Source organism: Papilio xuthus, unplaced genomic scaffold (assembly GCF_000836235.2).
Source record: "Papilio xuthus unplaced genomic scaffold, Pxut_1.1 DF824655.1, whole genome shotgun sequence".
In the NCBI taxonomy this organism is placed as follows: Eukaryota; Metazoa; Arthropoda; class Insecta; order Lepidoptera; family Papilionidae; genus Papilio; species Papilio xuthus.
In genome coordinates, this window is record NW_013533994.1 from 1666084 (window position 1) to 1688178 (window position 22095).

General features: G+C 32.9%; 1 protein-coding gene across 2 annotated transcripts; it reads left to right on the forward strand.

Annotated features, from left to right (window-relative positions):
* The first annotated feature begins 343 nt into the window (after positions 1-343).
* LOC106127728 (uncharacterized) lies at positions 344-21838 on the forward strand. 2 transcript variants are annotated; one of them, XM_013325945.1, is made up of 9 exons: positions 344-1592; positions 8172-8421; positions 9407-9493; positions 12261-12578; positions 13071-13211; positions 16491-16704; positions 20557-20646; positions 20774-20824; positions 21411-21496. In XM_013325945.1, the coding sequence occupies exons 1-8, from the start codon at positions 481-483 to the stop codon at positions 20812-20814; spliced, it is 2253 nt and encodes a 750-aa protein (XP_013181399.1). In that variant the 5' UTR covers positions 344-480; the 3' UTR covers positions 20815-20824; positions 21411-21496. The 2 variants fall into 2 exon arrangements, with proteins under 2 accessions (XP_013181399.1, XP_013181398.1); XM_013325944.1 differs by lacking the exon at positions 20774-20824 and having other exon boundaries at positions 21411-21838.
* Positions 21839-22095: the final 257 nt, after the last annotated feature.

Below are 22095 nucleotides of genomic sequence, written 5' to 3' on the forward strand. Positions count from 1 at the left end.
GCGTGAGCTTAGGCTTAATTAATTTAATAACTATTTCTTTAAATTAATTTCCACAAACGAACACGAAGTGCCAAAATCTAATACGTCGTAATAAGTTTAATTTTAGATTAAAACATAATTATAACATTTGTTTATGGAATTAATAAAGTTGCAGTCTTTGTTACACCGAAATACATCTAGTAAATTATACTAAAGATACAAAGCAACATTTAAATTTAAAAATACAGATTAAAAATTTGTACACAATTAATCATTGATACGGCACAATTTAGCTGATAATGACGGCCTGCTCGTCGTGGTGTGACGTAGGCGCAGGCCGCGCGGGAGCGGGCGCGGGCGCTGCATTTTAATTCAGTAGTGTTGTGTTGAGGCAAGCGCGCGCGCGTGCCTTTGTGCGCACTTTACGTGCGCCTTGATATGATTCGCGTTCCGTTCGTAACAATTGTGCTTGTGCAATACTAGAACTGCCAGCACTCCATTATGACGCAAGAGGAGAACAACAACCGTTTCGAAGACGAGCTCCTGTCCAACGGAGATACCACCGATGAAGATGTAGTTGTTAGAACAGAAAGGGCCAGCGTTAAAGAGATGATACTGCACTTCGAAAGGACGGTCGTCAACAACTTCGGTGGTTCTAGTGAATCGTTGGAGAAATCAAAAGACATTATGCTAGGAAGCTTAACTAGTGTTGTTAATCCTATACAAATGCATTTTCAACATTTGTGCCCAGTGACAAAATCTCAAGATAGGCATTCGAATGTATCAGTGAATTCTATTTTATCAAACGTGTCAGAAATTAGTTATGAATCAAGTTCTTCGGGATTTGCGTCAGATAGAAAATCTTCCTCAATAAAACCGCACAGACCCGCTCCTCCGCCGCCAGAACCTTTTAACGATAGCTCTTCTATCGATAGTAAGTCACCTGCTCCCGACGAAAACATAACCAAAGATATAAGGTTCTCATTCGCTACACCTCCTAGTTCGCCGATTGTATTGCGACGACATAGACAACCTCCGGTTATGAGAAAGAAATCTACTATCGGAAGTCAAGGACATACAGGGGAAACCCATTGGTCTTACGGTGTTAAACAAAGCGACTTAGAAAAGCTACTGCGACTCAAGACCTCAGAGGTTTCGGACAATGAAGAGGAAACAAAGGCTGCGAGTGTAGAGTCATCGTCTACTGATAACGGTAGCGATTCCAACGACAGCGATAAAGCGGAGTCTGGAGAAGACTACGTAGTCAATAACGATGATGGAAGAACTGATACACTATCGACTGATCATTCTACTGATACTTTAATCAATGAGTATGAAAGTGATGAAGGTGATAACGTTTCGGACGCTTCCGGTGGCTCTGGTGATCGTTGTAATTATGACAATGTCAGTATTAAATCAATATCATCGTTCGACATGGTGCCGTATCAGAAATATGATAGCATCACCGTGTCCTCGGACGAATTCGGTTCGGAAGTCTGCCACGCTCCTGACACTGAATTCCTCACTGTGAGTGCAGTGAACGAATGGTGTATATCAAAGTCTTCTGAGCCGGTTTTGATACCAGTGGAATCTAAAAAGGAGAAATATCGACGGTGAGTTCATTTATTTTTTTCTACCTACATATCTTGTGAAAATATTTGTGATAACGTAGCGAGGCATTGTCACATATTGATAAACGATAAAATATAGCTTTTGAAGTGTTTAGGTACTACGTATAGCGAGGCGTATCGAATATTTTTGCACTACGTCTTTGTAATTTATTTATTCTGATAGAAAACATCCAAAACTGTTGTACCTAAGCATTTTTAGTCTTTGTAGGTCAAAACGAAAGTGTGTCGAATCGAACTTGTATTTACAAGTATATTACATTTTTAATACTGAAATATAATAGAACATAATAATACACCTTAAAACATTCCACTCAGTAACTATACATAACAATAAAATATTATATGTGATGATGTTTACGTTTGTGGCATTGAAATCGTAGCTAATACCGAGTTGGTAACTATCTACGTATATTTTCTCATTATTCTAAGGAGGTAGAAGGATTAGATAAAACGAATTTACTGATAAACATTTAGTAGGAATTGTTGATAAATGTGAACCGACATAGTTGATACCTCGACGTTTGCGAGCCTTATTATTAAATGTGTGAATTTGAAAAATAATAATAGGTTTCAAAACGACAACTATGACGTCGATTACAAAAATTTCAGTGAACTATTTGCGATTTTTCGATAAATAGATTAAATTATCATTAACATTGGTCTTGTAATTATGCAACAACAGATTGATGTGAATCAGTACAAATTTATAATGTCTGATATATGATAATTGCACTCCGCGGTGACGCTGCGTTGTGGTTTCACCTTGATGTTTATTCATATGGTTCGTGGCAGGTACGTAGTTAACACGGCCATGTTGCCATATAATGTGTGCACACTGTTTGACGAACGGTGACATTATGATTTGAATGGCACGTACATTAGTGTGAACTTATTCCACTTCGACTATAAATAAATCGGACAATAATATCAACAAAGTTATGAAACTACCTAACACTAAGTTATTTATTTATTTACAAGCAGATTTTTTGAGTAACATAAAACCATGTAGTCCAGACACGTCATGTCAGTCCTGATTTTGTGTGATAACACAGACGTTTCAACGGATAAATAGTCAAGCGATTGTGAAGAGTAGCCAACGCTATTTCGCAGAATGGTTGGTATTGACTACGTAATACTGTTACCCTCAAACCTGACCTAGCACAATATTTTCATTAATCATTTCAAATTTACACAAAAGTACATGCACATATGAATGATGGAAGTGTGGAAAGGACTGGTGAAACGACTCACGGCACCTACATGATGACCACGACCAGTCTGCAAAAACGGTTGCGACTGAGAAGAGATATGCTCCTATGTACATACGCATGTGCTTGTCGGTTTCGTTATTGCATTAGTAAGAGACCTTATTGATATAGGTCTGAACTTAAGCGTGTTCTAATAGCGCAATCACTCTTGCATTAGGCTCTTCACTTTTGCTTCATCTTCGTTCATCTTATCATTGTCCCTTCATAGTTACTTCAACTATTTTAAAAGAAAAATACTTTTATGGTAGATCCCTACGGTCGTAGAAGCAATAAATAAGTCATAACAAATACACTTTGGAGTTATTCAAAATTATCCTTGTTTAGTTTATCTCCTCTTATCTGTTTCCTATGGGTTATGCTTAGTTCACTTTATCGTTGTAAATATCAGTAAAACTCTTCCAAATAATCAAGAGGAGTGCATTTATAAAAAACAAACTAACAAGCAATTAATTCACTTTACTTAAAATTTTTGGTCCAAAGCCAAAATTTTGTTCGTGACTTATTCCAGTTGGAGTTAACGATGACTTTATCTCTTCACTATAAAGCATACGACTAGAGATTTTGATACAAAAATCCAAAACGCAAACGATTCGTAACTTAGTTTTCATAGAACGTGTAGAAAAATAGAATGTCCAATGAAGAACTTTTCGATTTGAATTTGAGTTCAAAAGATACTCTTTACTTCTATTATCTAACCTATTCTAGTTTGATTGGCATTGCAAAGATTTAAACGGGATTGAATAGACCATTGCTCTTAGGCTATACGACAGTATGAATGATCGACCTAGTTCTTTCTAACAATATTGTAGATGACATCCAATAGTTCCTTAAATTGTTCACATTATAAAGGTAAAGGGTTAGATTTGTTATACCTATTATTATTTCACCCTTAATTCAACGGTGTCCAGTGTGACGAACAACTAATTAAAAATATCTACTGAACTAGTTTAGAGAAAATTACGTAAGTATGACTTTATAAAAAAAAAAGTTTTGTGCTACAAAAAATTTCGTCGAATTAAGGGTTAAGAACGGTTTTGGAATTTCCACGGTCATTCACAATGTGAATGGTCTAGGTCCAAGGTTTATCTATTTCTTATTAAAGCATATTATAATGATTGTTGCATTGAGTATTCAAATGAATACAAATTGTTGCTACATGTTACGTTATGAATGATTGACCCCGATCCTAACAATATTGTGATCGGTGTGCAAGTTCCTTGAACTTGAAGAAGAAATTAATGGTCATATTTGTTATTAGTCTCTGTCTGCATTTATCCCTTAGGGTTATGTTTAAGGTCAATGTAAATACAATGTGCGTGGCCGTAGGTCCAAGGCTTGACTATCTCTTATTGTAATCGGAATTACGATGAATGTTACAATAATTATTGCCATTGATTCGTCATTTTTTTTAAACATAAGTTATTTGGTTAATTTGTCGAGTTCCAAGATTTAAAAAAAAACTTTAATAAACAAACATTTTGTTTGTTGTCAAACATTTAAAAGTGTGGTAAGATTTTTGACAGGCGTTTGTGACAATTTTGCGTCCCGGAGGCCTAATTAAGTCAACGAATTTCTCTCGATAACAGGCATATTTTATCTTTTGTAGTTATCTTTAGGAGATACTCATCTTTTATCATTTATGGCTTCATGTAATTTATGTATGGTATCGTTTACATAATCTCGTTGTTATTATCTGTTGGTATTCCATCAATTAACCATTGGTTAATGTTAATTGAATTATATCAAAGCGCAACGTTTTGTGTATCGTTAACTTATTACAATATAATGGTTTAGTATATTTTAATTATATAAATGAATTCCAGTAATAAATACGTTTGTTGTAAGGAATTAGAAATATTATTTTGTTAATTACTTTTTTAAAACTATTTCAAAAACGAGTTAAGATCTAATTAACCGTAATCTAAAAGTATTAAAACACAAAAAGAATGATTGTTAATCAATTACGTTAATTATATGACTCAATTTTATTTATAACTAAAAGTTTTAATTAATAATCACTTAAATTAACTTAATTATTTTCGTGATTTTGGACAAAAAATATGAGTAACGAATAGAAGTGTTTAATAATTATAATTTGAAAGAAATTAATTTCTTAATTTAAATAACAAAAATCAACGAAGAAAAAATTAATTGTTGCATTCAATAATAAAAACAAAAGAAACACTCAAGGTTAAACTTTGTTTATATAATATTATTTGTATGTGTAACTTAAAGTGTCTATTTCATTTATTAACAGTAATAGGTTAAGTAACTTGAAGTTATTAGCAATAAATGTATATTTAATTACAATTGATAACCGTGCAAAAGACTCATTAAAAAACCAAGAAACTTTGGCTGAAAATTGGTGACGAGGTAGCTTAGAGCATGGAGACGGACATATTACTATTTATTTATCTTTTTTTTCGAATTTATGCCTTGAAGAACTGCTTTTTATTTAACTTACGGAGTCGCGGGCGACAGCTAGTTAGTGTTAAAGATTTAGCGCGCAATATGATCTGCACGATTTGTATGTGTCAATGTTGTTAGCCGTGAACGTGGGCAGCGAGGTCGTGTGTTTACATAATCGATTAGACAGAGTATAACGCGGTCAATCTATTCATATTAGTACACTATTACTAAAATATGTAGTTGTATCAATTGTTTAAATCAATGACTAAACACTTAAATTGTTCCCTTCTCACATATTAACTACCAACTGTGGTCTGAGACTCCATCAGCGCGGAATCTAAACAAACATAATTAGTAACTTATGTGTTCTTCCAGACTATATTCTACAACTATGCCAAATTTAATCGAGTTCCTTTGAGCTATTTTGCAGATACCTTTTAACAAACATCCATCCATACATCCAATTTTGTAGACTTTATTCATAACTTTCTTGGTTTCGATAGCTGGTGACCCTTAACTCTTTTTTCCGTCTTCCGTATGACTTGGACACTGAGACGTTTTTAGAATACAGAATCATATGTTTTATAGAACTTGATTTTGACGAAGGTAGACCATTTTGTCTTACACAAACATCACAACTTTTTGTCTTATCTATATGGAAGCAAATATTGCATACACTAGTGCATGGGCACTAATTGTTGCAATGAAGTTACATAAGTCACAGCGCCCAAATGAATGAATCACTCCATTAACAACGACATGCAGTGGACTTCGGAAAGGAAACTACGTGCTAATGAACCCATTCATTCAATATATATTTTTTTAGTTCATGGAAGAGAATTTTTTTTCATGCATTCCAAATACTTTTTTTACACTGATCAATGGTTGGTAAACTTTTAAAATAATACGTTAAAGACAATTCAACAGTACAATTTTATTGAAACCTTGGTATGAAGAAATTGATAACCTTTTTTTAACCATTAGTGTATTAAAAATTGACAGTGACAGTGTAAAATGTTTAAGAAGACCGTTATAACCGTATATTCTTTATAATAATGCTTGTATTGTTTTTATTTTCCTGGGAAAATAGTACCAAAATACCGATCATTTAATATTCATAGCATAAGTACGTGTGTTCTTACGTCACTATGGTGTGGGTCGTCAAACGCGCGTGGTGACGGTCCGGTTTTATTTTGACACTTCTCATGACTCATTTGTTTATAGATTTCTCAAGACACGAATGACGTCATTAGTTCAAATTAAAGTTTAAAAAGCAGGTTACACAAAGAGAACGTATTTACAGCACAAAACTTGTTTATTTTATTCAGTGTAATTAATTACCGAAAGATAAATCGAGTACAAAATACTAAAAACGAAACCAATTTTATTTCTTAATTGGAGTCGAATATTACATAAAGTAAATTTTATTGTAATATATATTATTATTAATTTTTAGTAACATTGTTTCATATGTTTTGTATGTTTCATTGTGTTTTGTTTCTTCTCTGTCTTCTGTTTGTTCTATATTCAAAGTCAATTATTGTATTCATAATATTATTGTAATAAACGTTAACTTAACGTGTGGGATGATAACATGACAATTGGATCTATTGTTTGATCGATTATTATAAAAAGTGTAGCTTAAAAACAGATTGTTAAATGTATCAAGATATACCATAAACATTTGGGTGGTGTGCCATAATTTTTAAATCCGCCACTGCAAATTTCTTTACTAAATGATGTAAATGTCAAACACTTTTGGAAACTCTATACTATATTATACATGCAGCAAGAGCTATTTTAATGCCTTATTTATTATTTAAATCTTCTATTTAGTGCTGTATGAGACATAGCACTAAGTACATGAGGAAAAATGTCATGAAAAGAAACAAAAATTCAATTTAAATCAATAGGAAAAAGAACATCGTCGTTCCGTCCATATAGTGATAAAGAACCTTAAGTCAATGGTATTCCTACTAAATATTCCGAAGACATTTCAAGTTATTTGGTTACTAATTGATTTGATTAGCAGAACTAAATTATTTGTGTACTGTATACATTTGTAACTCTAGTTACCTTATTTTTAAAGATGCGTAACAGTTGTGAATGCCAAGGTTGCGCTTGTATTTACGTTCTCTTTGTATATATGTATTTATAGACAATGACCTCGCACACATATACTATTCCGCTGAATTCTTCAATTATTTTATGCTGTACAAAACAGATAATTATTATATTTTCAGTAACTGGTACTTTGTGCATTGGATATTAAAATGTCATGAAAATTGTTTGATCGTAGACTAGGTAAATTATATCTACGTTATTATTATAATAGTGATTATTATACTTAAATATCAAACTACTCGAAAATATCAAGGCTTAGTGAAATTTGTGTTTTGATACGCATTCTATGTTAATGTTAAAAAATGGGAAAAACCCGCTCTTGTGTGTAAAAGCTTAATCATCATATTTAACATAAAACTACATCAAAATGATAGTAAAAAACCTAATATAAATGTAAATATTCATTTAAAGAGTCCGTAATATTCCAAATATAATAGAGGATTCCTGGCTATCTTGGTATTTAAAAGGTGATAAGGAATTTTAGGGGATAGTACCTGTTCCTATATGCCAAATGGTATGAAGTCCATACTTACTGATATGTATTGCGTCATATCGGTGATTTCCGGTAATCTTTTTTTCAAAGAAGTCTATCAGTAAATTCAAACTAATCATTTGAAGATGATAATTCTTTGTATGCGATATAACAAGTACTTGTAACCACGAGGTGTGTCAGGATCGCTCCTATACATCTTTGCCTATCCATCTAAGTTATAAGCGTGATTGTTACGAATGCAAAATTTACTCATATCTTTTGTTACAGACGATTAACGGAGCGTGTGAACGAGTTGTTACATACGGAAAATGTTTATGTGGAACGTTTGAAACACGTGGTTGAAGATTACATACCGGAGATGTTTCGAGAAGACATACCGCCCTCGTTGCGAGGGATGAAACCAGACATTTTTGCAAACATTGAGCGCATTTGCCGATTTCACGCAGAGGAATTTCTACCGGCGTTGAGAGACTGTGAAAATGACCTTAGGAAGTTGGGACAATGTTTTAGGAGATTCGTAAGTGTATACGTTTTTATCTGATCTGAAATTTTAAAGTAGGTACACGTATAAATTTATCATTTTATAGTTTCTTTAAATACAGCGATAAAGGTTCATTTTCTATTAACCTTATCAGTTATTGTTATTGTTAACTAGTTAAAAGGGTGTAGTTTATAAAAGGTTTAATTTTGTGTGTTAAATGATTTAATTTAGATATGACAGCTAATTTAAAAGTCTTCAAACGGTTCAGCTAAGGAGACTACTGACCAGATATTGATTACAAAAATTCTAAACAAAAAAAACAACATAAAAACATCGGTGTCACGGTTCATGACTTTGCGTGCTTCTAAGCCTTGTTAAAACTCCACCAATGCAAGTAGACCTTTCGTTTATTTATTATGATCCATAAAATGTAAGAAGTGAGAGATTTTCGCTGTAAGGCCATGGCTCTTTTTTAAATGGGCGATTTAAATAAATGTTATTAGTAATGCACGATTCTGCACAGTTCCCCGAGTTATCGCGATGAGGCCTGGCTCGTGAAAAGGTCTCAGTGCAATACTGTTCAGTGAAAGCATTCGAATTTCACCAAACTTCAATGTTCGCAAAAAGGGCTGTAATTAAAACAACTATTGCTTACGGTTCAATGACAACGTGAACTTTACACGTGAAATTTCATTGTTTTTACTTTCCCTAGTTTTCTATTATTAGAAACTATTTCTAACAGTTTATGTTACTAATATCATAAACACGAAAGTTTAGGTGGATGGATGGATTTTTGATTAAAGGTATCTCCAGAAGCACTCAACGGATCTTGATAAAATTTAGCACACATGTAGAACAGAGTCTGGAAGAACACATTGACTACATATTAAGTTTTTTTTAATCCCGCACAAACGGAGTCGCGGGCAGCAGCTAGTTTTTTTTAAACACAAAATAAATAAAGTTTTTAAAAATACGTTTTTACATGTTACGTCTGTTATAACTATTTACACTTTGTTTACAGGAGCAGAGGTTTAATATGTACGTAATGTATTCTAGAAATAATAAGAGAGCAACGAGACTGGTTTATGAACATAAACAATTTTTCCAGGTAAATATTGTCTATTACTAAATAAATAATCGCAAAAACAAAGCTATTGGATAGTCTACTATACTGCTAATTCAGGTCAATAATCCCAGTGACTTTTGTTTAAAATTATTATGGAAAAAATACAATGGCGTGACCACGGTGGCGTTGGGTTCAACCGAGGTCATTGTAGTAGACGTTATGGTGAGACTAAGGAAAAATATCCTCCTATGGTAGTAAGATTATTATAAAAAAATCGTGACAAAATATTTTAATTCTATTATAAACCATAAAATCAGTTTTAAACAGCATACTTAGAATTTTATTTTGTGTTTAAATTATTGCGTAATATACATAAATTTTCACTTATCGTTGATAGGAAATGGTTAATCTGTTGTTAAATTAAACTTCCGGTTATATCTCGGGGATGCCCTAAACGGTGTTGTAACTTTATCAAAACCGACAATAGTTTTGTGGGATTTACCCGTGATCGAATATTATAAAACTTCAATTATGGTGTAAAGTTCGATAGTATATTTTGAAAGTATTTCACCGAAAATTTATTACTTGTTACTCATATCCATAATTCGTTGTGATAATACATGCTTTGATTTCCAAATGGTTAAAGACTATTTTTATTGTAATGTTAAGATATTATATTTATGTCATTCTTTTTCATGAACGAATAAACCAGCGTTTGACCGCAAAATCTATATCAAGTAGGTGTCATACGATCAAGGGACGGTAATATCACAATAGTCTACAGATCGCCTCCTACTCCCTTTACAGTTATAAGTCAAAGGATTCAGCTTAAAAATCTGATTTCAATCTGACATTAAAGATCTGGCTGTTGGATTTTTATGTAATGTTAAGGTTATGATACTTTAAGCCTGCCGGCAGTCCAGGAGGCTTGCGTTAATCGGAAAAAATGTTTATATTAATTTATTATATGACGTGCTGCTTGTAGCCTGCCCAAATTATGGGCAACAAGTATCACAGTGACTAATAGATATGTGTAGATTGCATCACAATGTTTTTCATCATCGTAAAACGTCAGATAAATGTATATATGACATTTGAAAACCTAAAAACACATTGATAGCTGACGGGGATCGAACCTGAACGAGTAGGTTTCGGTCCGGTCCGAACAAGCGCTTAAGAACTGCGCCACCGTTGTTCATCTAGAAGGTGAATCTTGTTGAAAATGATCGTTTAGTTGTAAGGTTCCTCGCTGGCTTGCATCAGCGGCGGCGGTGTGTGACCGGTGTTACTTCCTCGTTGTGTAACCCGCAACATCACGTCTGCGGTTCTGCTGCACCTTAACTGTTGCCACCGTTTTTCTGCATACGTTCAGTGTTTAAGCTGAATACCGTGGGTTTCTCTGTGACATTCATGTCAAAATATATTGTCATCCCCTTCAAGCTCTTTGAAAACTTGAGACAAAAAAAAATGTTTTTGTACCGTAAGCCCGCAGAGGAAATTGAGATAATTTAGTTTTAACAAACTTTGAATATCAACTTCAGTAAATTTGATATAGCTGTTAATTTATAAACTAACGCTCATAATATAGCCAACACACAGATTGGGTTTCATTTCTCACAGAGTTTGTTTTTCCTTCCAAAATTTAAATATTTTTATCTGGCTTCATCATCTTTTTGAGCATCCGCAGTTATCTGGTAACAGTTACATTAGTGATGTGAGTAGGGTATTAGGATTTTGATACTGACACTTTCTACTACGCTTTGTCGTGATATTATGTATGTTTCATCATCATCTGAGAGTCGGATGGGCCTGACCCTGCAAATTTCTCTGGATTTGGTGTGTCTATGTATAATATAGAATAAAATGTCATATTTTATACAAATTATGTACCTATTTGTGTTGCCGTAATTTTGTCTGTATGCACGCAAGGCCGCGTTTGTTGCGGGTAGTCGCCAGAACGGCTGGTGTGATTCTGACGGATCTTGAACGAGAAGGTAGCTGATGTACGCAAGCATATTATAGGCTAGTAATGAAGTCGAGGGCGACTGCTAGTCTTTATATAAAATTACATTAACGATGTACAATATTTTAAGCTAAAAGTCTAATTCAAGACGAGTGAAAGTTCACGTATTGCCTCGTTCTATTTCCTCGTCAGCAAACTTCTCAGTCTACTTATTCTAATGATTCTGCTCCAGTGATCCCACTTTTTAATCATGATAACATTTCACTCGATTTTAATTACATATGCATGGTAACGTGTGAAAGGCAATAGAAAATTATCTAGCGATCAAAAACTTTTACAATAACGTATCATAATTATTTTGTTCGAGTATCATCGAGCAATTGTAATAAATAATCTGATTACTCATATCATTTTATATATGTTATACATATGTATATATTTTATGAATTATACATATACATTCTTGTTTATGTACTTTAAGATTGTACTGCGTACTGTTTTATTGAGTGGCATAATAAGAATTTAGTTCGTCTTATGTACTAGTGTATTAATATTTATGTTTTTAAAATAAAAGAATTCTATCTTATATAGTTATTACATACTATACATAATCGCACTTATTACAGAAGTTGCACATGAATGAGTTTAAATATGGTAACGCATTATTAGTTTTATAATTTCCTGATTATGATAAAACAGAACTGTATGTTTGCTTTCTTACAATCGTAGCGTTACTGCAAACATATTTATATAGGTTGACACTTCTTTGAAAATCACCTACAAAATAGTAGTAAATATACACGTAAAAGTGTACTTCAATAGTACTTATTATAAATTACATTTCAGGCGAGACAACTAGAATTAGGAGACCGATTGGATTTATCCAGTTACTTACTAGAACCAGTTCAAAGGATACCGCGGTATAAATTATTCCTTGAAGATTTAGTGAAAACGTATATAAATTACGAGAATGAACGTTGCGAATCGGACTCTAGAATATCGAAGTTGAGTGTAGACAGTGACGAGACTGGAGGCAGTAATGGCGAATCTTCGGACAGTGACGAAACGCCTTTGGAAAGTTTGAAGCTCGCAAAAACCATGGTCGAGTGCGTGCTAACGGCTGTCGATGGTATAATGGCGTTAGAAAACATAAGAGACTGCCCGGTGAGTAATACACGAACACCTGGATAACGACAGTATTCCCATCCCTATCATTCTTAATGAAAAAAACAGAGATAGATGTTTTGTTCGCATACGTGTGTCGTCATTTGATATTGTTGGTAAATACGTTTATCCACACAAGGTGTAAAATAACACGACTAGATAAGGGCTTAATGAGAAATACTAATAAAATAAATAGGTTTACAATGTTTATCACCGTTATCTGGAAGGACAAATTATAATATCGCAATCTAAACAAGTCAAGTTCTAATTCTGTAGAAATAAGTATACTGATTATTTTTTCTTTAACACTTACGAGTATTTATTTCGGAGATTTAACCGATTATTAAACTTAGCTTTAAATAAAACATTGAGAATAGCTTAAAATACATTACAGTTTTATTTACACTGTCTTATTTGTAATATTATCTGTGTATACGTGTATACAGTTACCTGTTACAATGAACTAGCATAAAGTTTGTATTGTTTTTCCAGACGCATTTAAATCTACTGAATCAAGGTCGCCTGCTGCGACAGAACGAGTTCTACGCGATGGACAGTGCGCGTCGTCGCCGACAGCTCATGAGGATATTTCTCTTCGACAAGCTCGTGCTCATCACAGCTGTATACCGCAAGGTCAGTTACCAGATACTTTATATTGATGTACATAATTATAATATTTACCACAAAATAGTATACAAGCTGTCGCCCGCGACTCCGCTCGCGCGGAATCTTAAAAAGTAGGCTATGTGTTCTAGATTATGTTCTACATCTGTGCCAAGTTTCATCAAGATCCATTGACCGTTCCAGTAGTAAGTTCAAACAAACATCCATCCATTTATCCATCCATCGATCCATCTAAACATACGCCTTTCTAATATTAGTAAAAAGAAAGGTTAAAAGAAAATAAGCAAACCGATCGACTTGTACAGATCTGAACAGTTTTAAGGTAAGAATAATGTCTTGGTTTGCAAAATCTCCAGGAGAAATCTCCAGCAAAACAACAGGAGAAAGTAGCTCTAGCTATAGATAAAAACGAAAAATACATAATAAATAACCCTGCCACCCCGCTGAATGTTGGGGCGAGCGAGCTGTTCGCTTAGTGTAGTAACCATATTGACCTAGATGGCACTGTTTTCAATTCTATAATATTTTTAAAATATTTTTTTTTGAATCACAATATTGTATTTTGTCCGTAATAAGTAAGCAAGAGTATTAAAATTACTTGTTTATAGATACGTGCTATTTTATCTTGTGCCGAAGAGTACAAACACTTTACCTAGAATTATTTATTTATCTATTTATCAGTTGTAACAATGAATAACTTACTATACGTATCTTTTAAAGTCTTTATGATTGATTATTTTTAGTAATCTAACACATTTTTTATTAAATTACCCATGAATTTTAAAACTAGTAAATGTTGGGTGGCTTATCATTTGGTAAACCAAATTGTTACTTATAGGCACGTAGGTAATGTAGCTTTAAAATCGTTTAATTCTTCGACAATTTATTTAGACATTAATAAACTGAATAAAGTAAATAAACACAATAAAAGTTGATTATCTTTAATTATACTATTCTCTGAACTTGAAGTAAAGGTAAGACGAGTTCATGTTTTTTAAATCAAAACAATTTATCAAATATTATTATCATTTATTTTTCAAAGAATTGTTGATATTTTACGTTATATAAAATCATACATTATCAAGTATAGCGCGCGCTTTGAGGATGAGTCATTTGCACAATGACTCATTTATTTATCGGAACTCAATAAAAATATTAGTACATTATTTAACATTGTCCCATTAGTCCCAGTCCCAGTCTGTGCCTACTGACCACAAGATAACGACTATTGTCATTATTAAGGCGATGTTGTATTACAAAACAATTATTGTAATATTACAATAGTAGGTTTCCATTGCCGTAATATTTTGCCCCTATTAAACGCAATGGGAACCGAGATAAACTGAGATGATAATTTGTGACGAATCTTATATATAAAATTCTCGTGACACAATGTTACTCTTCCAAAACGGCTTCACAGATTAGAATCAGCTTATGTCTATTTTTTAATTCCGCGCAGACGGAGTCGCGGACGACAGCTAGTAATATATATAATATATACTATGTTTGTTATTTCTAAAAATAGTGTCTTTAAAGATTTGTTAAGCAATTTATTATTCAACTTAGATTTTGCAAATTGTTACCATAAAAGGTGGCGTGAAAATGATGGGGCCTTTTACTTACTAATAGATTTTAGAGGGCTTATTACGACTGCTTTTCTAATTAAGGTCTCGCGAAGCAAACGGTAATAGATTAATTAAAATTATAACGACTAATTAGCCTTGAATTATGAGAAAGTGGCAAGTTACTGGCATCTGAAATATCTTTTCACTTCAGTGTAGGCGAGATTTAAATATAAAGATCATGTTAATACTATGTTTTTATTGTTTAAACGTATAATTTTAATATTAAAACTACATATATGATATAATTTACCTTGAACTTTAGCATATGAAAATTATTTTAGATAGTAGTCTACTTGTATAAAGTCAAGCGTTCATTGGTATATTTATTTGGCTTTGGATAAAAGTTGACAATAAATTCTGAGCATCAAATTTAAGTAGTGTAAACACCAATTCGGTATGTAACTTTTAATGGGAATAATCGACCTTGTACATATTTTTATCTATGCTGTACATAACATTTACTTGTAATATAAAAAATGTAGCTGCCTCTTAATATCGCGCACAATGAAATATCGAAGGATATTACAAAAGTAGTTTATTACTTGAACGCGCCGCTCTGGCGTCGCCAGCTGATTTCTCAGATGAAGGCATCGTTGCCTAGCGACTACCGTCTGCCTACTGCTTAGTACCGACCCACTTATCTACCACGCAAACTGTTTAACCCTGTTAGCGAATCATTTCTTATCGAAGGAACGTTTACTCTAGTACTCAATTTATTTTTACGCATTGAGGATGAGCCAAAACCAAATACACCACGTACGAAAAGTACATTTTTTGATACAGCTGTTTTAAGTTCTGAGAAGTGTGTTGGAAATAGTAAAATACTAATATTTTTCGAGTAAATCGAATATGATTTTATAATCTTACATAATAAAATATAATTCAAATTACAAATGTTTCGTGCGACTTATCATTTCGAATGTTACGATTAATTTAAATTTTATTTGTCAACATTTCACGCGAAAAAGCGCTAAAGTGAAATAGCTTCATTTTTAAGTTCATAAAGCGGTAGGAAACGGCCTTGTCAATGCTACGGAACGACTAATTACCACGCACCGTCGACTTTACTGTCCGATGACACGGGAAACACGTAACGTACGAGGGAAAAACTATTGTTTGTAAATATGATAATCACGATACAATGCAAAAATACGTGACTTAAGCGTCGTGCATTGTTCACAAAATTTATACGATTTTAAACTAAGCATTGAGTAAACTCTGGTCGCAAAAAATGTGACCGTTTCTTGTCGGTTTACACCCGGATTCATTTTCGCAGATTAAAATATTTCTTTAAATTAATTAGCTACAATTCTCAGAGTAAGTAGTGCTCGAGAATTGTTCGCTTTTACGCACTAGTGCTTGTTTAGAGAATTAGAATTGGATGTAACTTATCTTCCAAGTGCGTAAATGTTTTTTTTAACAGAAACGGCTAGTTAATGTTTAATTTTGACATTAAAAATATATTCTTTTACATATAGGTCTGTGGTGTTTTTGAAGGAATTGTTCAGATTTGATAACAGTAGTTAGATTTATAAATAAACTTTGCATGCCTATTTAATACAATTTGCAACGCACACGTTTATATGATTCTAGCTACTTTGTAAGCAGAAAGAATCTTTTCGTCGAAACAAAGCATAACATATTTTTCATATTTAATTTCCAGCAACTAACCGTGGAGTTCTTCATATACAAAGACCACATTCCGGTCGATGACCTCGGCATCACTGCGAAGGAACAGGACCTGTACAAGTTTACGATATGGTACAAAAAGCGAAACCTCAAGTCGTACAAATTGGAGACGAGAGACTCAGGCATCAGGAATGCGTGGGTCGAGGAGATCACGTCTTTACTATGGGAACAAGCTATGCAAAAGAAAGGTAAGTTATATTCTTAAACTATGCTGTAATTACGCACATAAAGTATGAGGTATTTTTACGTGAATAATAATAGCAATTAAGTGATGAATTGAGCTATAACGCGGAGACAAATCCGAATTTTCAGATATTCGCAATTTTAGTACAATCTTTAGAGAAACAAACGTAAAACCAAATAATTAAAACCGACTCTTATTCATAATATAAAGGCGACCTTAATACTCCAAATTATATAATAATATTTTTACTTTCCATCTAATGTTCTATTAGACTTAGCAACTAAAAATAACTGTCAGTGAAAGAAACTATAAAATGGATTAAGTAAATACTGCTTTAATTTCTGGTAGCATACTAAAATACACTGCGCAGTAAATTCACAGTGACAAGCTGTGTGCGCATAAAAGTGACCAGTATTAAAGCAGTTTGATACAAAGCGGTATTGTAGGAGCTTGTTAGGCAGCGTCTGGTCGCATCAGCTGTCCGTCGCTCGCTGGTCACACTGCAAGCGCATTTATACACTGCATTTTGTCTCATGTAATTGTTTGTAACTTTAAAACAAAACATTTGTATATTGTTATTTTATTGCAACTTGTTTTGTATTTTCTTATAATATTTACTACGCTAACTTAACATAACAAATTAATAATTTTGGTTATAATTTTTGTCGTCTATGAGTACATAATTAACGTATAAGAAAACATCAATACTTCATAGACATTTATTTGTCACTTAAGCATTATATTATTGTAGATTTATCCTATTAAATCCACGCTAAGGGACTCCCTGATCGTACGACTTTTATGACAGTCAATTAAACGTTTAGCTCAGTTTTTAATGTTGTCTGGGAGAAAAATTAGCAACAGGAAACATTTAATTAACACGCATTCAAACGTACGTGGCTAGTTGATTTAACAATTCTCAAGCATTTAATATGTTTACTATCCAATTCATGACACTCATATCATATATATTTAATATGACAAAATTAGTAATTGCTACTAAACTAAATTAGTGTAGTAATACTAGAAATAATATTCCACTATATTCCTGTTGATTAGAATTATTTTGTTTACCAACGTTGAACACTCGTACACAAATAACCTGTATGGAGATATTAATCTACTCTAGACCTCATTTCGTTGTTTATATTTGATATTTATAGTCGGTAAATAGTGTTTGTTGTGAAAACAAATTACATACAGTGGAAAAACAAGCAGAAAAACCCTAGTTTTGTATACGCTTCTATTATTATTCGTTATGTATATTTCTATTGGTCTAGTGATAATAATGTTATATCATTAAGTATTGTGACTAGTTTTGAGTCTGAAGTCTTTTATTTCATTATACGTAATGTCTAAACTAGCGAAATAAAAAGTTTAGTGTTGTTAATACTTAACACTTTCAGTGCCAACAACTCCTTTACACACGTTCACATTTATAAGAGAAAATCATAGTGGCATGGAATGTGTTACATATCAAAATCCGAGCCTAGACGTGTTACCGTTAATATTAATCGTCTTCAATCGTGATCGGAACTATGGTCGAAGTTCAGACATTTCTCATAAAGAACTCTATTTAATTGGCGCGAGGCCGTCGGCAATCCCCGCATAGTTAATACGGATAAACTTTTTAATTGACCGTCATCTGCTCCCCGTCTTGTACGTGACGGAAGAGCATGCGATAAAGTGTATCGCTTAGTGACGCATGTGGGGTCAATGACTGGTCGTAGCCCATCCGATGCATGTGCATACATTGCTTGTATTGTCTGTGGGAACGCATCTCGACCTTTTTATTGCCTATCGTAATTTATTCTTTCCTTCATTGTAATCTAAGGATGATAAGATACCAGTGACCTAGAGTTATCTCATCATTGTTATCAAGATATTCGTTGTGACCTATATTTGAAATTAAATGCAAAATTAGTTATCAATCGAAATCCAATTTGTTGAAAATTAAATCGTATGACGACAGTATCATTTATGTGTGTATTCTTAAATAATTTCTATAGATTAAAAAAACAAGAATTTATTCATTACAAACTTGAATACAATTTAGATATAAAAAGCCATTAAGGTAGTACATTAGGTGAACACATTTCACTCGTTTGTGTCGTTTATCGTGCCTGGGTGTCCCCGAATAAAAAAAAGCCTTTAGGAAAATTTTATAGGAAAAGCGTTGAAGGAACGTAATGGCGAAAGTGTGATCGTTACCAACTCTCGGCGTAACAATGCCCACATTCTCGCTTAGATCAAATCGATAAGCGTAAACTGGTGTATAAATCTTTCTAGTAACGTTTCTTTGTTGCAACAACCCTATTAAGCGACGATTGCCTTTCCCTCAAATACGCGAACAGCTTTGTCTAAGAAAACACGACTGACTTTCACATATATTGACACTGCGAAGATGAATGAAATGAAATGAAGGAACTGTTTTTTTAATATGACCTAGTATTGTAAAAAACAACGTTTAAATGTTGAACGGAATGACAATCTTATATATCAAATTCTCGTGTCACAATTTTCGTTTCCATATTCCTCCGAAACGGCTTGACCGATTCTCATGAAATTTTGTGAGCATATTGAGTAGGTCTGAGAATCGGCCAACATCTATTTTAAATCCCGCGCGGACGGAGTCGCGGGCGACAGCTAGTCATAATATAAAATAAGAAAGCTACATTATCCAGAAGTGAGAAAGGTTACATTTTTCATCATAAAAGTGTAACATTATGTTTTACTTGACGCAGGGGACGAATAAAAAAACATTTTAAATACTATTAAGCATGAACTAAACTCAGGCTGACGGTGAACTAAACTCGCCTTGACCTGAATCGATGACAAGAAAAATAAAGTTCTTAATTCTATGTTTAAGAAATCTGGAAGTATGGTCATAAACAAAACAAATGAATACAAAGATGATTGAAGCATTCATTATCTATATTTGATTCATATGTCAAATGTTGAATATTGTGACATTGGCGCCTAGTCGCATATCATATGCCGGGCTGACGTTATAATTATAAATAAGGTCTATCGGTGCACTGGAATTGTTTTGATGTAGCAGCAATAAGATAGTTTCCTAACAATAACTGCAGTTTGAGACGTTAATACCGGTCCGCCGCTATCAATATTGTGCTTTGAATTGTCAACAATTGCCAGTCCGTTATTACTACTCCATTTATAGTTCCAAGTTTATATTTAAGTATTATATTTACACTTGGTATATTATCAATTGCTTTACATTAATCAACTACATTGTACTTTCTTACTTTTTTTTTAAATTACTATAACTACTATAACTGAAAGATTTTCTTTAATTTCAACTAAATTAAATTATTGTGTCAAATATGTTCATCCATTTGTGTAATTTCCTTAAAATCTTGTTACCTTACCAAGTTTTCGTTTCACATATCAATATAATAATTTATTACAAACCTCGTCATTTATTTAATCTAGAACAAACAAATTTTCTTTGTTCGAAGTTATGTCTTTATTTATCTTTGTGTTATCGTAGTCGTCGAGTCGGTCAGGTGAGGCATCGGCGAGATATCAAAGTAGAATAGCAATCGTTACACTGGACGTCCTCGCGACGGATTTATAACACCGGTTTTCCTTTGAAAATATAAAAATAGAATAAGCTGCGCAGATCTATAATCTCTAGCTATCGCCCGCTGTCCAAATGGACTGTTGTTTTTGGCCTTGACCGTTTTATATATTGTCAATGTATATTTCATTGTATTTATAAAGGCTATGAAACACTAATCTGAAGTATATTGGTCGTATGGTATACGGTAAAATTTGTATAGATATGTAATTTAATAGTTTGAATTTTAATAACGTTAAAACTGTTTCGTTCCAGAACTCCTCCTGCAGCAGCGAAACAAAAGAGTATCAATGGTATCAATGAACAGCCAAGAGTCATCGGAGACTGAACGAAACGATGACAAATGTAAGCTCTCTTCCAAATAATGAGCACTTTTAATAAACATTCGATGTTAATTTTCTGCACATGCACTATAACCGTTGTGTTTAATTCTGAAATAGTTATCAACAACCACAATAACATCTCTCTCCAGGTCTGTTAGATGGTTTCGTATACGTGAAGTTACACCATTGAATTGCTTTAGGTCAGTACTTCATACTAAGTAGATCTGTTCTAATTTAGCATCATTCTTTGGGTTGGTTTTCTTTCTTGCATCTTGTGGCTGTCTTGAGTAGTTCTTGGTTTCAATGCATCTATTATTAAGTTTTAGATGTTGAATTTATATTTATTTAAGAGTTGCTGACTACGATTTTTGTTTAATAAATTGTTCCGTATTATTGCAATGCGTTTATATTTTATTCGCGTTTATTTTATCGGTGTCTTCAATTTTTTTTCCTTTAAGCATGAAAAATTTACCTATTATTTATTATTTTTGGTTTTGGGCATGGAAACGGTTAACTAATACTAAACATATAGTGATTGTTTCTTATTGTGTATAATCCTTTTATGAATATCGAAATAGTTTGTTTAAAAAAAAAACAAATGAGATAGTGTGTTGTTTTCAAAGTTTATTTAAATGACACATGATTTGAAACCTGTGTTTTGTAGTTTACTTACAATATTATCAAACAAATATAATTGATTAATTCGTCGAAAAGGCAGCAACTCTTGAATTTTTGTTTTATTAAAATTATACATTTTAAACTTGTACGTTTCTCTTTTGGTTACAGACAACTCACTTCGCGGTGTGCCAGGCGAGGTCCGTCGTTCCGGTGACAAGAAAGTGAGAAGAACTACATGGTACTGCGAATGAACGCTTTACGACGTCGTTCAAATATATTCGCAATGTTATTGTCGCAATTTTCATACGACCAGGATTGAAATAGAAAAATTCTGACTTGAGACTTGCATTTTTCAATAATGCGATATTACGTATCGGAGAATTTCGAGTTATGACACAAACGTATAACGCTACGTACTTCCAAAGATGTTCCATTGAAAGCTTAACATGTTTATTGACGTCAGTGAACATTTACCTTATATTCCATTGTAAGATGTATAGCTTAGAGATAAAGAATTTAACAAAGTTAATTATTTTATAATACTATTTAAAGGTATCTTAAAGAAATGTGATAAATATTTAGGCATTAATTTGTTAATAATAATTTCAGTCATTACTCTATGCATACCTATTGTTATTATATTTTTAGATGTTTGTAAATATATTAGTCGTTTTAAAATAATTTCAATGAAAAATCGTGGTTATAATTCTAACGATATAAATATGATATATTTCTTTAAATGGTTTTTTATTGATGATCATCAAATCCAAATACAGCAAATAGTAAAAAAACATTATATCATAAGACTTTCTTTAAAACCGCTTTTAGCCAAATCTTATCTTCATATTAAAAT

What these genes read in the sequence shown, in the direction of transcription:
- LOC106127728 (XM_013325944.1), top strand. Translation starts at nt 481, where the DNA reads ATGACGCAAGAGGAGAACAACAACCGTTTCGAAGACGAGCTCCTGTCC. An exon ending in AAAAAGGAGAAATATCGACG is followed by an intron (nt 1,593 to 8,171) that starts GTGAGTTCATTT and finishes CTTTTGTTACAG; the next exon opens with ACGATTAACGGAGCGTGTGA. An exon ending in GACAATGTTTTAGGAGATTC is followed by an intron (nt 8,422 to 9,406) that starts GTAAGTGTATAC and finishes CTTTGTTTACAG; the next exon opens with GAGCAGAGGTTTAATATGTA.